The sequence below is a fragment of the Melospiza georgiana genome, chromosome 5, assembly GCF_028018845.1.
Source record: "Melospiza georgiana isolate bMelGeo1 chromosome 5, bMelGeo1.pri, whole genome shotgun sequence".
In the NCBI taxonomy this organism is placed as follows: Eukaryota; Metazoa; Chordata; class Aves; order Passeriformes; family Passerellidae; genus Melospiza; species Melospiza georgiana.
The window spans coordinates 12,239,111-12,254,739 of NC_080434.1; the positions used below are offsets into that span (position 1 = coordinate 12,239,111).

The window sequence follows — 15,629 nt, forward strand, 5'->3', positions numbered from 1 at the left end:
AAACTGCAGGCTTTAATTTTTTCAAGTCTTGAAATATATAGAGATATAATTCAACATTTCTATATACAATGCAGCCATCTCTAAAGTCCTTAAGGTTTATGATTTCCATTTCAAGCCCCCTTTTCCTTCCTTTCCACTCAGGAAAAGAAAAATTGCCTTAGAATTACTGTCAAAATATTCAGCGTGGGGACATTCAGGCAAATTTTAACAAAAAAAAAAACCCAAACAAAACCGACCCAAATAAAAACAACCATTTTTTTTTAATGAGGAAGAAATACATTTTCTACAAAGACACAGAAAAATTGTTAAAGCATTGGAGCGATGGCATTACATCACACTGAGCTCCTTCCCTCAATGCAAAATGCAAACAGTTGAACGTTATTCATTTATTAAGCTTCTCTGAACTCCATCTGTAAATGAAAGGTCTTTAGGCCTGCAATGGCTTTCCTTCTCATGGAAGTTTGTCTGAGCTGCTTGAGTCAGCAATGCCCATAGCTCTGCAATTTGGCCACCTGCTGCAGTTAGCATGAGCACTTTAATTACCTAGAACTGTCTGGTCTAGGTAAGTGGCAAGCTAGAGAAAGGAATTTTCATCCATTTCCCATTTATAGTAAAAGTCCTGATGAAAAACCATGCTCTTACTGATAAAGAATAGCTTCAAGGTGTTGGACACTAGTCACTGGAGAAAATTCAAAAAACCTGTCCACCTTCCAAGTCTCTCAGGATCAATCTTAGGCACTGGGGGGAAAAGCACAAACCACCTCCTTGCAATCTCCTCTAGCCCTAAAACACCTAACATGAAGTAAGGTTCAATATCACAGTTTCAAGCACTATGGTTGCATCAACTTGGTGTGTAGGTTGATATTTCAGCAGCATTCCTTTAGCTAATCCCTTAGGTATTATTTCAAACACCTCAGTCTTAGGAGGGCACTGAATTTTCTACTTTTGAGTAATTCTCTAAAGATTAGGCCAAAATAACCAAGTGTCTGCTGAGCTACCATCACTGTATCCTGCTCCAAAAGCTATATTTTAATAGCAAAGACTTGGATACTTTACTCAGGAAAGGTTTCCCACTAAGAGCCTTCTTGCAGCCAGATAAGAGCCCAAATCTCAGCCCTACCAGGAGCTCCAGCTAAACCATTTTTATAAGATAAGGCTCTCAAGTTTCTCATAGTCTCCCCCTATTTCTCCCTTATTCACTCCTGTGCTTTGATCCTCTCGAAATGTGTTCGTTTTTTATCTATTTCAGAAAGGGATTTTATATTCAAAGAATTTGGCATACAGCTGTAGGGCAGGATGACTAACAAGAAACTTTAAAACTGTCCCTTACAAAAGTAGTACAAATTATATAAATACAAATTTTGTGTCCCAGCCCAATATCCTTTCCCTTTACTATGAGCTAATGATCTGCTATACCATTTGAAAATATTGCAGTCTTGAAAACAATGATCCACCAAGGCAAATTATGAAATACTAAGCAAAACAGGTTTTTACTGACCAGGAATATTCAGTCAGTAAGAAGCACTCTGTATACAGCATGCGTGAAAAACAGACATCTAATATATGTGGGTAAAGTATATTGTAGCAGATGTAATAAATCCTCACGCATGAATATGTGGCAAATTTTTGTATGACAGCAAACAATTAATAAAAACTCACATGCCTCTTCAGACTCTACAAATCCACACACAACAAAAAAAAAAAAAACCAAAAAACTGAACTATGAGAGGAAATTAAAAGGTTAGGAACTACAATAAGAAAAGGATCCTTACCTGGAGTAGTGTTAAAGTCTAAGATGCGGTGATGAGACTGCAGCAGGTCAGGATTACTGGATGACAGGGTTCCACTGACAGGTAAAGCAGGAGGAATGTGCTTTGACTGTCTCAGTCCCACAATGCTGTCATCCTGAGACTGGCCAATTCCAATGTCACTGCATCCAGAAAGAAATAAAATCAGGACTTACAGACATTCAGAGATTGGCTATGTTAGAGGGATGGCAGTGATGTCTCTACTGCTGCATTTTTATACTTTCAATTGTTTATACAGAAATTGCTATTTAGAAGTCAAACTTCTCCAGAAAACAGGACTTGCTTTGTGAACAGTCCACTCAGAGTGACTTGATTTGCTCGCTCACACTGCCAGAAGATGCTCACCATTAAGCACTGAGGAGTTGCTAGGCTCATTTTTTAAATTATTTTGGCCAATATGTTCATTCAAAAGGTGGTATACACCTCACCATCCTATCACCCAAACTTTGACTAATACTGCTGCCCCTCAGTGCTGTTTTCAAGCCTGGACTTCATAGATTTTTTTACTCCATCAGAGACAGGATTTGCAACTATATTTGTGATATATTGTAGCCATGCTATATAAGATCTTTCAACAGAGGGATGAGAGAGGATAATTTGAGATAATTTGGTTTTGCCACCCTGTATCACTTGTCTGAGTTTCTCTCCACTCTGTGTGACTGAAATGATACCAGGTAAGGCTAAGCTAAACATCCACACTTGGGTGCTAGAAGTATCCACTGCAAAGTACCTGGCAGCTGTAAATAAAGTATTCTGTGATAAAGGTGAAGTGTTTTATCCATTAAATTTTGTAAGGCAGGGTCCCACAGGAGATCAGCAGTGCTAGATGGATCTGAGACAGAGCTATCATCATGTTATAGTAGGCACCGATTTGCTTATTGCTTTTGAGTTCATAATAACGTGAAGCAGAACACCAGCCACAAGACGTAGAGCTGGAGACAGCCATTGAACTTTTCTCTAAATATACAGAACAAAACCCTTAATAAAATACTCAGAGGGTGTAAAATGTTGAATGGCAGTCATTATAGAAAGTGAAAAGCATTAAAAATGTAGCAAGTATAGGCAAGGCCTCTCTAAAAGCCAAGCACATCTAAATCTGTATCTACACATTTAAATAAAGCATAAACCAGAATTTAGACCTCATTGCAAACATTACAACTAAGCCAGTCTAGTAAATTAAATGATGCAACACAAATGACCACTTGTACACTAATGTTGGGCACTTAAGCCTTTGTCTCTATCCACTCTTGGAAAACCTAAACAGAAGTAATAAAAGCTAGATAATTGCCCTGATAGCTGTTACAGCAGCAATATCCCTTTGTGCTTCCTGATGAATAACTCTACACTGAGCACTCTTGTACCACTTCTTTAAGTGCTATGAATTGCACACTAGTCTGGAAAGCTAGAACAGTGTCTGAGCACTAAAGACACATTTTTAATGACATGGACACAACTGCTTTTGAGAAGGCAATGCATGGTATCTCTCTGTGCTATGTTTGGGTTTTCTCACTGTTTTGCTTCTAAAAAACAGATAACTCTGTATTACCAGAACACTTTTATGAATTGCAACCTCAAGCCATGAGAGTGACAGAAACACTCAAGTCCACTGGAAACAGATAAAGGCTTCTCTCTTAATCAGAAGTGAAGGTGAATCTGAACATTTATATTTTTGTACTTCCATCAAGCACAAAATACTGTGACAAGCAGTGATAACCTACTCAGCCCACAGAACCTTCCTGCTAAACCAAAAGCAAATAAGTCTTTCACTACAAAAGAGTTGCCAGCAATCAATATCAGGTCCTTCAAGCAGGAACCACTCCACATTTAAAAAAAAAAAAGAAAGTAAACAAAAAACCCTGCAGCCCAAGTACCTCAAAATGTTTTCTGGTGGTTCTATACTACTATATACCAGATTTCATAAATACTGCAAACAACAGTATTTTCTCTAAATTCAAATCAAATTAAGACAGTGTGAATCTTATATTAGTAGTTTCACTCGCATTATGCATTCCTTTTGCAGTTTGCCAGTTTATATAATCTTATAGTTATCGTGTATGTTATGACTGAGGCAGCTTCAGTAAAGTGGATCAACTCTGAAAATGTTAGGTTTAAAAGCAAAAAAAGTGTTTAAAATTGTGCTTGAGTTTAAGTCTTCATATAAGAAATTGGAAATAATTTACTTTACACTCAGTCTACTCTATTTTTAAAACTTAAATTAGAATATGAGTTCTAACCTATGCAAACAAGTAATGAAGTCTAGAAATATCAGATAAAAAGAGCAACACTAAAAAAATCCAGGTCCCATGAAGATCTACTGTTAGGTAAAATATTTTTATTATGCCAATGAAAGAAGACTGTGGTTTTAAGGAAGCAGCATTTATATTTCTTTCTGTAGGTATCTGCCATGCAGGGACACAGCAGATTAACTAAGAAATAACTTTGTTGTTGAATGACAAACAGGGTAGAAGGGACAATGAAATGACAGAACTATCTGAATGCTGCTTCCCTCAGAACACAAAATCCTGTGCACCCCACTGCAGGGCTGCAGAGAGGAGAGAGACAGGGGCTGCTGCTTTGTCTGGGATGCTGCTCTATGGACCAGGCAGAACTTTACCAGAGAGGGAGGTGGGAATTGTGTTTAATCCTTTTTTGGACCAATTGAGCCTACAGACCACAAAATCACTGTGTCAGAAAAGTAAACAAAGAGCTCCAGTGCAGATTGTACCTGGAACCCAAGAAATGTCTCACAGACACTGAAGAGAAGATTTCCCTGTAGCTGCAGAGGAAATGGTGCTGTTTGCTCAGTTTGGGAAGTTATTTAACCTTATTGAACTAAACAGCAGGACTGAAGGAAGGCATCATCTCCTGCTCAAACTGATTCATCTTTGGTAGTGATTTAATGTCTCATGAAGCAGACAAGCCTCCTCTAAGAGCGACCTCATTCTGGTTTAAAGATTGGCTTTGTCTGAGTACATCCTCAAGGCACTAGAGCCTTCTGCAGTCTTCAAACTCAAAAAACAGTGAACAGTTTCACCTCCTAAGCCAGCTGAGTCATGAAGTCTTTAAATGCCTACTTTAACTAAAGAGTAAATCAGCTTTTCCACCCCTCTTGATTTTCTTACATGCAAAATCGTGAAACTAGGTAAAGTCCCTTAATATATTCAATGCCAGTAATTAAAAGGAAGAATGAGATGGATGCTTTTACACAATAGGGGAAAGAAAAGCACAAACACTAAAGTCTATAGCTACAGATCTCTATGCAGAAACTGTGCAGACAAAAACAACTGAATGTCAACAGGCTTTGCAGACAAACTGCTATATATAACACATAAAGCAGAGCTAGCAGAAGAAAATAAAATAGGTCAAGTTTTTCTGAATCTTACCCAAAGAGGTCCCTGCACAGAAAAAGTATAAAAATGAAAGAACATAAAGGAAAAAAAAAATCAACATGAAAATTTTATGCAAATGGTATGAACCATAGTGACCAATGCAGAAAGACCTAATTATGCACAGCTCATCAGAGAAACAAACATGCAAGACCAGTTAAATAAAGGAAAACATGCTAAAGACAAACAACACAAACAGAGGATTTACAGATTCTCCTCTATTGGAAAGGTACTGCCATCAATTCAACAAACAGCCATTATTTGTGTATAATAGCCTATATTAATTTAATAAATCTATTACTCAAATTCTATATATAATTTTCAGAATAGTTTTCATTTAGTAGGCAATATCTAACATCAGTTAAGCAAATTTTTTAGGTAATGGCAGGGAAAAAAGCCCTGCATTTTCAGCACAAGTGTCTTTTTTCTAATTTACATGGAATAACTTATTCCCTAGTGGGACACAGGAAAGAAAAATGCAAGAGAAAACTCATCACACAACTACCCTCTACCATTTGTTTTGCCCCCATCAATACCATTTGCCTTGCCTATAATATCATATAAAATTCACTCTTCTATTGTTGCCAGCAATTTTCAGAACTCTATTTCTAAAATGTGTTCATAGAATAAAAGCTATCAGATAGCATATTTTGCTTTCATTAAAAAAAATAAAACAAAAAACCACACACAATTCTATCAAAGAACCCAAGTTAAAATTTTAGCCTCACACTCCTTACAGCAGTACATGAAAATTCTTATACACCACTGAAACGTGGATACATTGAAATCTTAGCTCATACCAACCCTTAGCAAGTAACCTGCTTGCAGAATTATTCTGAAATAATTTAAGTTAACAGTCCTCTTAAAAGAAAAAGGAAAATGACAAAGTAGTATTTGGTCCTTACTTGATCTATAAGAAACAAAATACATCTAAATTGATGTCAGAAGATGCACTGTTAGCAGTCTATGCTTGTTCAAATATTCAGAATGGTTTTTTCTGGTATTTTTTTCAGACATAAATATGATTTGTATTAATAAATAAAAAAGTTTAATCACAAATTATAAGTTCATTAAGAATGCTTATAATTTAATGCAAAGGAAACATTTAAGAGGAAATAAACTCACTTGTATGGTTTCTGAGGCAGAATGCTGATTCGAGTCTTGTCAAGTATCTTCTTTAACTTATTTCTTCCCCCAACTGTGTTGGCTTTACTCTTCTTATTTACTTTTTCTAATCCTATTACCTGCTCCACATCAACAGCAAGGTCAGGGATGGAGTAACGACTCGCCTTTTTAATATCACCGATTTTAGGCAGGTGGGGAGCACCATTTCTTTTTTCCTCTGACAACCTTGTTAAGAGTTCTTTAAAAACTGCACAAGACAGAAAAAGAGAGGTAAGCAAAAAGGACAAAAATATAAAAGAAAGCTCTGTGCACCAGACCAGTTCAATATTAATCATTAAAAAAAAAGATTAGGCTATTCTGTCCATTTCAGCATCAAATTAATTTAGGTATAAGACTTCAAAAACATTTTTGCTTTTAAAAATAACATTCATTTTCTGTAGTATGAATCAGAAAAACAGTTAATTGGCCCAGCCTAGAAGAGAAATACACAGGTGCCCACATGGTTACACGGATGGTATCAACAGAAGGAATTTGACTTTTTAGTCTAAGGACAAAGGCTTCTGCAGAATAGCAGCATGTATAAAAAGAGCACATTAGACAAAAGTGAGATAGAAAAATAAAAATGAGAAGGAAATTTTAAACAGAGAGACAGCAACAAAAGCTTTCAGATGGACAAGAAATTATTAGCAACAGCATCAGAAAAGGAAAACAGTAACAAAGCCATAAGGAAAATAAAGCAGGAGACTACTGAGACACCTTGGATGTTTGACAGGGCTGTTGTATCCATCTGCCAGAAATACCAAAAACCACTCATTCTCCCTCAGCTCCCTAGCAAAGAGTCATCTCTGAGGCAGAAATATCTGATAAATTTGTAAATTAGTTCTTCTACTGCAACTTTGAGCCTCAAAAAAACCCCCGACACATTTAAATAAATCATACAAAACTGAACTGGAGAGCAAGTCATGTATTCTGAGCGTTGGAGGAACTCTTCATACAAAAATGGAAAAATCCTCTGTTGACTTGATTTGTAATAATAAATAAAAAGTGATAATTAAAACTAGGGAATTGTAGAAAAACATAGCAACAATGGCAACTAACTAAGGATGAGTATTAGGGGGCTATGCATTACTGTTATTCATTAATTTTGTCCTTAGTATTCTCTAATATCTAGAGGTACAACAAATTACCAAGAGACTTCAAAAGCTTGAAATAAGACACTAAAGTGGAGGAGAGTAAACCCAGCCAATAACTGTACTAATGAATAGGACTTAGATGCTGGAGACAGAAATTAGGTAAAGATAAGAAGATGCTGTTGAAAAAAGGAAACTCCTTTTGGGATTTTTGGAGAAGAAATTCTGCATGCAATACACAGAAAGTAACTACTCTGGGACTGTACTGTAATCTGATTTCAGTATTTGCACTGGAGTCACAAGATAGAAAAAAAATTAGAAAAACACTTCTGAAGAAAGGAAGAAATCAAGTTCAATCTTTAACAGAGTAAAGCAGTGCATGAGATTCAAACACCCAGTGTGAGGAGGATAGTTACAGAACTTACACACAGAGAAACAAGAACATCCAGCTAAAAAAACATATCCAGATACATTAAGAAATATCTCTAATTATTAGAAACAACCGAAATACTAGAATCTTTACTGCAAAGAAAAAAAAAAGTAAACAGATTTGACTAATGACTTTTAAGACTTTTTGACCAATGACTTCTGGAGATAACCTAGGCAAACTTAAATCTTCAGTAGTACAGTGATGTGCTGTGGTGATACTCTGGATATTCTGCCCTACTTACTTGAGATGAAGAACCTGATCCTGAAAGAGATACTCAAGGAACACATCACTAAATTGTGTAAGTAATCCAAGTACCCAGTGGTAAAAAAAATCAAACCAAATCCCTAATATATTCATTACTTATGATGCTAATTGAGCTCCTGAAGCTGCTTGAAAACTCTTCCATGTGTACTTTAGTACTTGCTGGAGGGAAATATGTAGAGAACAAATACAGAGGGTAGCAAGAATCTTTTCACCTAGCTGGCAGGTAATAGTCTTGTCCTTGCTACACTTAGAGTGGGCTGAAAAACTACAAGTAAATTCAGCAGACAGAATAAAACCACTGATCAACTGGAATGCCTGAAGAGGCTTCTTTCTTGAGAGAAAACTAAACATTTTATATACAAGCAGGTTTTTAAGGTTCGAGCTACATGGTCACAATAGTTCCTCTTAATCCTGAAACATACACTTGTGAGAGGGAAGCCCCTTCATGTAAATCTCTACTCATAAATTTTTCTTTGCCATTATGAACAAACATATTTTAGGACCTTCATGTTTGCTTTTTCTATTCTCTCCAGTACAAAAGAGTTTCAAACAAAACTATTTTAAACTATTAAAAAAAATTTAGATCTCTATCAAAACTAGAATGAGCAAAGCAGACAAACTTACCAAATAAATTGGTTTTCACAGTGATAGACAGATGAGTGTTATTTCTAAGGATCTCCATGGCTTTTGTCAACTGAATGTTTTCAAAGTTTTGACCATTCACTTCCAATATCTAAAATTCAAACAAGTTTGAAAAATTTTCATGTAGTGAAGAGAAAGGAAGCAAAAAAAAAAAAAAAAAACAGGGGAGAGGCAATGGAGGAACACATTTTAAAATTACATACCTGGTCTCCACGTTTCAAGCCTGCTTCTGTAGCTTTGCTACCAAAATCTACACTGTCAACAAAGATTCCAAATCCCTTTTCTGACCCTCCCAGCAAGATAAAAGGCAAAGGGGCTTCTCGAGATGGCTTTGTTAATGTTATCAATCTTCGTTTAGCTTTAGCAGCACAAGCAATATTTAACAGCCTCAAATGTCCACCCATTTTCTATAAGAGAAAAGCACAGTAAGTTATATATGACAACAGCCTGGCTATTCCCCGTTATCCCAAGTTGTCAGAAAAAACCCCTCACTCTTACCTCCCTCTCCAAATTGTTCTCAAATTCTTCCAGAAATCGAGTCATAGCAGGATCTCCTTCAAAATCATTGAAGTGATTGTTCACCCACAACAATACTACCCGTGTAACCTGAAAATTCATCAATATTATAAGTTATAAATTCTGCTGGAATACTCAGAACAACATTACTGCCAAGTCCTTTAAAAATACTGGTCATTAAGGGCCCTGTAAATTTTAACTGGAATCTTAAATAATACATATACATATGTTTTATTATATACTATATTACTATTACTATACTATTATATTATTATATACATCCAAATCAAACTTCACTAATATGCAATTATATATCAGGAGAATAGAAAAAATTAGGTATCATAATTGCTTTCACTTGTATAAGCAACTGTATGCTGTATTTCATAATGAATGCTGCAAGTCAGAAAACACTGGCTGTATCAAATTTTATTAATAAGAAATAGTGCACACAGGTAGAAGGCAACAAGGTAGATCCATTTCTGACTTATAACAATTTCCTGTTCATGTACATTTCCAAATCTGCTTAGTTCTCCAAGCACAGGATCACAAAGCTTACAATACAGTCTAATAATGGCCCTTGAATCTCCTAAGTCTCTAGATGTGCCACCATTAACTTCATTTGGCATTTAGCTCTGTAAAACAGCTCCTCTATGTTTAGAGAGGCAGGAAAAACAAGATATTGCAAGAAGCAGGAAAGATGTTTTAACAGCAATTCTTTTCCTTAGAGCCAATCCTTCCATTTACTCTTCCTTTTTTCCTTCCACCAGCTACTCCCCCCCAAGCAATTATGATGATAGAGTTGAGAAGAATCTTAACTGGTACTTTACAGTTTCTTAGGAAAAAATCTGAAGAAATACTATTAATTAATAGTAATGAAGGCAAAGCCACAAAATAAGAGCAGCATTTTTTAAAATTATATGCTTTTACTCTAATATTATTCTTTTAGTATGTGATTTGACCTGGAATATCAGCAGCAGTTGTCCTGACAAAACAAAGGTATTTTGGTGTCTTGAATTAGTATTGATTAATGCTATTTTTAAAAAGTTGCTGAATCCAAAACAGTTGTGCCACTCAATGCTACCTCTAAAAATACAGCTGCGTTTCTTCTTTTATGCTAGGAAAGTAAATCAGTAGGGATAAACCTCTAAACATTTCAAAACCTAACGCTTAAGAACAAAGTCTCACACAATTTAAAAGTCTCATACTAATTTTAATTAGTGCTAACCCCCACCCATTCTTCGTGTCTGCACAAAATCCAAACCTCTGCAGCCCCATGTGCCAAAGGTCTGACACCAGGCATGCAAAACCAATCCTTGCCACCCTCAAAGTTTCTAAGTAGTTTTCCTTTTACCCCAGAAAGGAAATTAATTCAAAAGTGCTGAAATTAATGACCAAACTAACCAAGTACTTCAGAACTCCTCAACTTCAGATTTCAACTGAAGGCAACTAGCCAGCTCTACATGTGCAGCTCCCAGCCACAGGAAAATACTTGAGATTTCTGCACCTTTGAAAATGAAGATGAACTTCATTCCTGTTAAACAGTTTTGATATTTTTCATTACTGTGGAAGATCCAGACAATGTCTCGTTAAATTTAGGGTAACTGCAGATTATTCAAATTGTCTGGGAAGTTGCAAGCTGTACCACGCAATGTATTTTAAACTACTGCAGTGACAGCTTCACTGTCAATGCTGCTTTTGGAGTTGGGACTTACTCATCTGCACCCAGAGGACACTGAGCTAGGAGGAGCTGAATTCTGACTTCCAGAGGAATGCCATTACTTGTGTCACAAATCAGGAATAGCATTAGAAGACGATTAAAGCTGCAAAATCAAATAACTTGCTGCAGGGCAAAATCATTGCTAAGGCTGGATGTCCTGTGTCCCACTCTGAATGCTCCTGACTACTCATCATCCCCAGGAAGTTTTACTCACCCCTTTCACTCCCCTTACTGCCCATCAGCACCCAGTACAAAACAGCCAAAATCTTCCAGATTCCTCATTCCCTACTTGCTTATCTCCACTTGTCCCAAGCTGTTCTCTGCCTCCTGCCTTTCTGTCAGTGCTGCTGGAGGTCAGAAAAGGTTGGTTATTGAGGCAGCAGAACAAAGAGCTGTTCTGTCTTCAGACTGATACAAGCAACTGTGGCTTGTATCATGCTGGCTCATGCTTTTAGAGGTTGAGGGGATTGTCCATTGGAGAACAAGCAACATAACTTTAAAGATGAGCTCCAATACCATAACTCTGAGCAGTATCAGCTGCAAAGCCTACCCTCTGTCATATATAAGACCCTTCCTTCGAGGCACAGCTATACTAACATTTCTGGAAGAAATACACAGATTTAAATAAAAGCTGAAAACCAAATGTCTCTTCCGTTGTACTAGTATCATTCCCATGGTTTCAAATTTATAAAAAAAAAGGGCATCTGGAAATTTTTAGAATTTTTTAGCATAGGAAAAAGTTGCATACAAGAGAAAATAAAGCAATAGATTTTGAGGGATGATAAAGCCTCAATGGCCAGTGTGCCAAAACTGGATGTGCCTTATTCTTCCATCATGGAAATTTTGTTTAGGGAAGAAGATATCTGATTGCTTTCTTGTGTTTTGGATTGGGCTTGGTGGCTTTTTTTTTAACGCTACATAAAGCACAACAGATTATTAACAATGCATGAATGTCCTATTCTCCTTTAAAAAAAAATCATGTTTGCCACATTGAATTAACTAGCAATATGTACAGAAAACACAAAACTTATCATATGCTCAAACTTGGAGACACAATAAAATTCTACTGAATTACATTAAATAAAAATACAATTGGAAAAAAAGATTCCTGTATACCTGCAAGCAATTAAGTTGTAAAAACACAGCAAGGTAAAGCATGGGCAATTTACCTTGCATGAACACAGTAATATTTAAACAAAATAAGGGGAAAAAATGTTCTTAGTTTTAGCCATATATTCTGCCATTAAAATATGTCACCAGCTATTTGTATCTTATTCAATTTAGTCATTCTCTCTAAAGATATTTTATTCTTATTTCTTATATTTCAATGTGAATGGTAACAATACATGATTCAGGAGATTTTCACCTTATCCCTGAGGCTGGGGTCATTGAACCACTCCAACAACTTCTTGCCCACTTCCATTGGGCTGGAAAGAAAGGTCCTATACGTCAACAGGAAGTCTTCTATAAATGTTGGGTCTACCACAGAGTGCTCTTCCACCAAATGCATTGTTAACCTTTCAGCTGTTCCCTATTGATAGCAAAAAATTGAAAAATCATACTTATTAACACATTTTCAACACATGCAAATTTGTTTTCTTCTAACATACTGAAAATTCATCACACTAGAAATACTGCCATCCATTAACTGATGTGCTAAGCAAACACAACAGCTTGACCACTGTATTAAGAAACGTAAAAAAAATTACGTAATTAAGCTCTATAGAAATCACCTAGTTGTCAACATGCATAATTATTTTTAAAAAAATCTAGAAATATTAACAGTCCATTTTCAAATATTTACTTCTACAATATACGCCTCAACTGATCCTGGCCCTAACTTGCCAAGTTACGAGGTTTGCAGAACACAGACTTTCTCAAGAGACACTCTCTTCTCCTCTTACCTTGATGACAATGTGGCCTTTCCTCGTTCCAGTGCGGTCCAGCTCCCTGTGCTCCTTCACCATCACAATCTCCCCTTCCTCCTCCACCTTCTGCATGTTCTTCTCCACTTGATTGAGGATGCGGCAATAATCTTGCTGGGCTATGCAAACAAACTGGAAAAATCATCACACACCAGCGTTGAATGTTAAATCTTCAGAGGAGCATTTAGACTTAAGGTGCAAGTACTCAATCAACAGACAAAATAAAGTAGCTCCTCAACCTGCAGTGAGCCTTTCCAATAGTTTTTGTCTTTCCAGCAGTTCAGCCTTACCAAGCAGATGAACAGACAGGCACAGCACTGCCACTACAATCCTGCATTTGAGGAGACCAAGATCCATCAGAGCAATATGATTTAGCATTCCCAGCCATTCTCGTTCAGCTGTTCTGACCTCCCCACTGCTGTACATGAAAGCCCAGCTCTTTTGTGGTATTTAGAAGAGTTAAGTGAAAACCCAGCTTTTATTTTTGGTGGCTATTGTTTTGGTAAATAATCTTGTTTTTTAATAGCTATTTTATTGAAGTCAATTAGTAAGAAAAAGAACATTTATTCAATTAATTAGTGCAGGCACGAAGAAAGAAATTATTTCTTGGCTTAAAGCATACAACAGGAAAATTATTTTCTACAATCATCAGTTCAGCCAAGAATAAGTGCAAGAATAAATATCTTAGGAATGTTCCTAATACCCACACTATGCAAATATAATTAAGACCAACCATAACAAATTGGAAAAAAACTACATTGTACACAAATTGTTACATGCTTGTCTCTTTTGGGGGGCAAGATTAAACTACCTTATTATATGAATCTGGGTATTTAACTGAAAGGAACAGTGTTATTTATGGTTGAAAAGTTGTTAAATCCTTCTGTACAGACTTAGGACAATGGCCCAAGAATCAGAGACAGTATTTTCTCTTTAAATTCATTTACACACCATTTCATTTTTCCAGCAGCTAGTAGCAGCTGAAACAGAAGTTCCACAGTTTGGATTTGCTGAAAACATTACTCTAATGAGAAACCATTTATGCACATTTTGGGAGTTAGATGGCCAAGATAAACCAGGTGACTCTATGAACACATATTTTCACCCCTTTCAAAGGTCATCTACTTGAAGCTAATTAGCCATCAGGACCAAGCAAAATGCTTAATTCACCCACGGCTATGCTATAATTTTCTGGATGGGAATAAGCAAATAACAACCATATAACCAGATTCAGCCAGTAGTTTTATGCTATGAAAAGCATTCTTTACATCTGACTGCTTGTATTACAGCAAACATCAAAGCTTTTTCCTTGAAAGGTCAGATTAGCCAAAATTAGATCTTTCACTCAAACCACGGGAGATAAAGTTTGTATTCCTCTGATATTCAGAAGCTGAGTTGAGTAAGGAAGAAAGGCTATTAGCTGCAGAAGGGAAGGAGCCTGTCATGGCTAATGGACCTTGAGATCCTCCCAAGGAACACTGAAAGCAACGGATGCACGGCTGGTGGCCCTCACCTTCTGGAAACAGTATGTAGACAAACATCTTCATGCAAAATGATCCTTTACCCTGAAAAAGATAACTCCATTTCCCAGACTGTGGGTATGCAGAAGCCATATTGCCCAACTACTGTCTGGGGTTACCCACTGGATATTTTCCATGTATTCAGTTTAAAATAAAACTGGGTCTCATTATTGAGTTGCATGACACCTGTGTGGGTGTGAATTTGCTTGTACCACAGACACTCTACCTGGCAGTCATCCACTTTGGTTCTCATCACTCCTTTCATATATTCCTTTTCCATAGTGGGGGAAACACCAAAACTGTTCCCCATGCACAATATCTCTGTTCTTCCATCAGGGTATGTCACCTCCACAGAGCCATTCAAAATGACTGACCAGGAATCCAGCTACAAATCAAATATTGCAGGATATGTGAAGACCAAATCACTTAACATTTTAAAATCATACTATATAAATACAACTCTCACAATTGTTCTAAGGCAAAATTTATTTTCTAGCACCTATTAACAATTTAGTAAGCTAATTTTCCTTAAATGTACAGCTATTTCCTGCTCAAGAAAACTGGGATCTTAAGCTCATCTTTACTATTAAGAGGTAATGAAAGACTGTGGAAAAAGAAATAGAGGAACAGCACTTGAACACTGAAATAAAGTCCCCAGATGAGCTCAAATAGGCAGGAAGCATTTAGTACAATACAGAAAATGCTTTCTGGTTTTATTGCTTAAGAAATGTGTGAGCGCCTAAACAAAAGCTTTCAGAAAATCCAGAACAAAAAGAGTTCTGATTTACCTGAATGTTGCTTTTTTTCTCTTTTTTTTTTTTTTTTTTTTTTTTTTTTGTTAAGTAACAAAAGAGGATCTTAACCGTGTGGAATCTGGGATGTTTGGTATAATAGGAGAGTCAAAAGCAACTGCTACTGACCTCTTCCCCATCGTTTAGTACAATAGTTCCTGCTCTCTCCACAACTGCAAACACCATCACAGCACAGAGTTCTCTCCTCACTGACATTGTCATGTTGGCAAAAGCAGGCAATTGATGCATGAATTCCAGTAGTTGTTCTGAAGGAGAAAAAGCCCACTGAGTCGTGCATGTCAAAACAACAAAGCACAGTAAAGACAGCTCTTCAGCAAGATGCCTGAGGCTGCTTAAGCTAAAATGCTGCACAAT

At 36.6% G+C, this 15,629-nt stretch overlaps 1 protein-coding gene across 8 annotated transcripts in view; it reads right to left on the reverse strand.

Annotated features, from left to right (window-relative positions):
* Window positions 1–15,629, reverse strand: part of RAPGEF2 (Rap guanine nucleotide exchange factor 2) — a 184,833-nt gene that overhangs the window by 20,384 nt on the left and 148,820 nt on the right. For all 8 annotated transcript variants that reach the window (XM_058025312.1, XM_058025308.1, XM_058025311.1 and 5 more), the window contains 9 exons: window positions 15,384–15,520; window positions 14,690–14,848; window positions 12,923–13,075; window positions 12,385–12,549; window positions 9,284–9,391; window positions 8,989–9,192; window positions 8,768–8,876; window positions 6,320–6,566; window positions 1,773–1,930 (listed from right to left, as the gene is read on the reverse strand). In XM_058025312.1, the coding sequence (XP_057881295.1) occupies window positions 1,773–1,930; window positions 6,320–6,566; window positions 8,768–8,876; window positions 8,989–9,192; window positions 9,284–9,391; window positions 12,385–12,549; window positions 12,923–13,075; window positions 14,690–14,848; window positions 15,384–15,520 (1,440 nt within the window). The remainder of the gene's footprint in view (window positions 1–1,772; window positions 1,931–6,319; window positions 6,567–8,767; window positions 8,877–8,988; window positions 9,193–9,283; window positions 9,392–12,384; window positions 12,550–12,922; window positions 13,076–14,689; window positions 14,849–15,383; window positions 15,521–15,629) is intronic.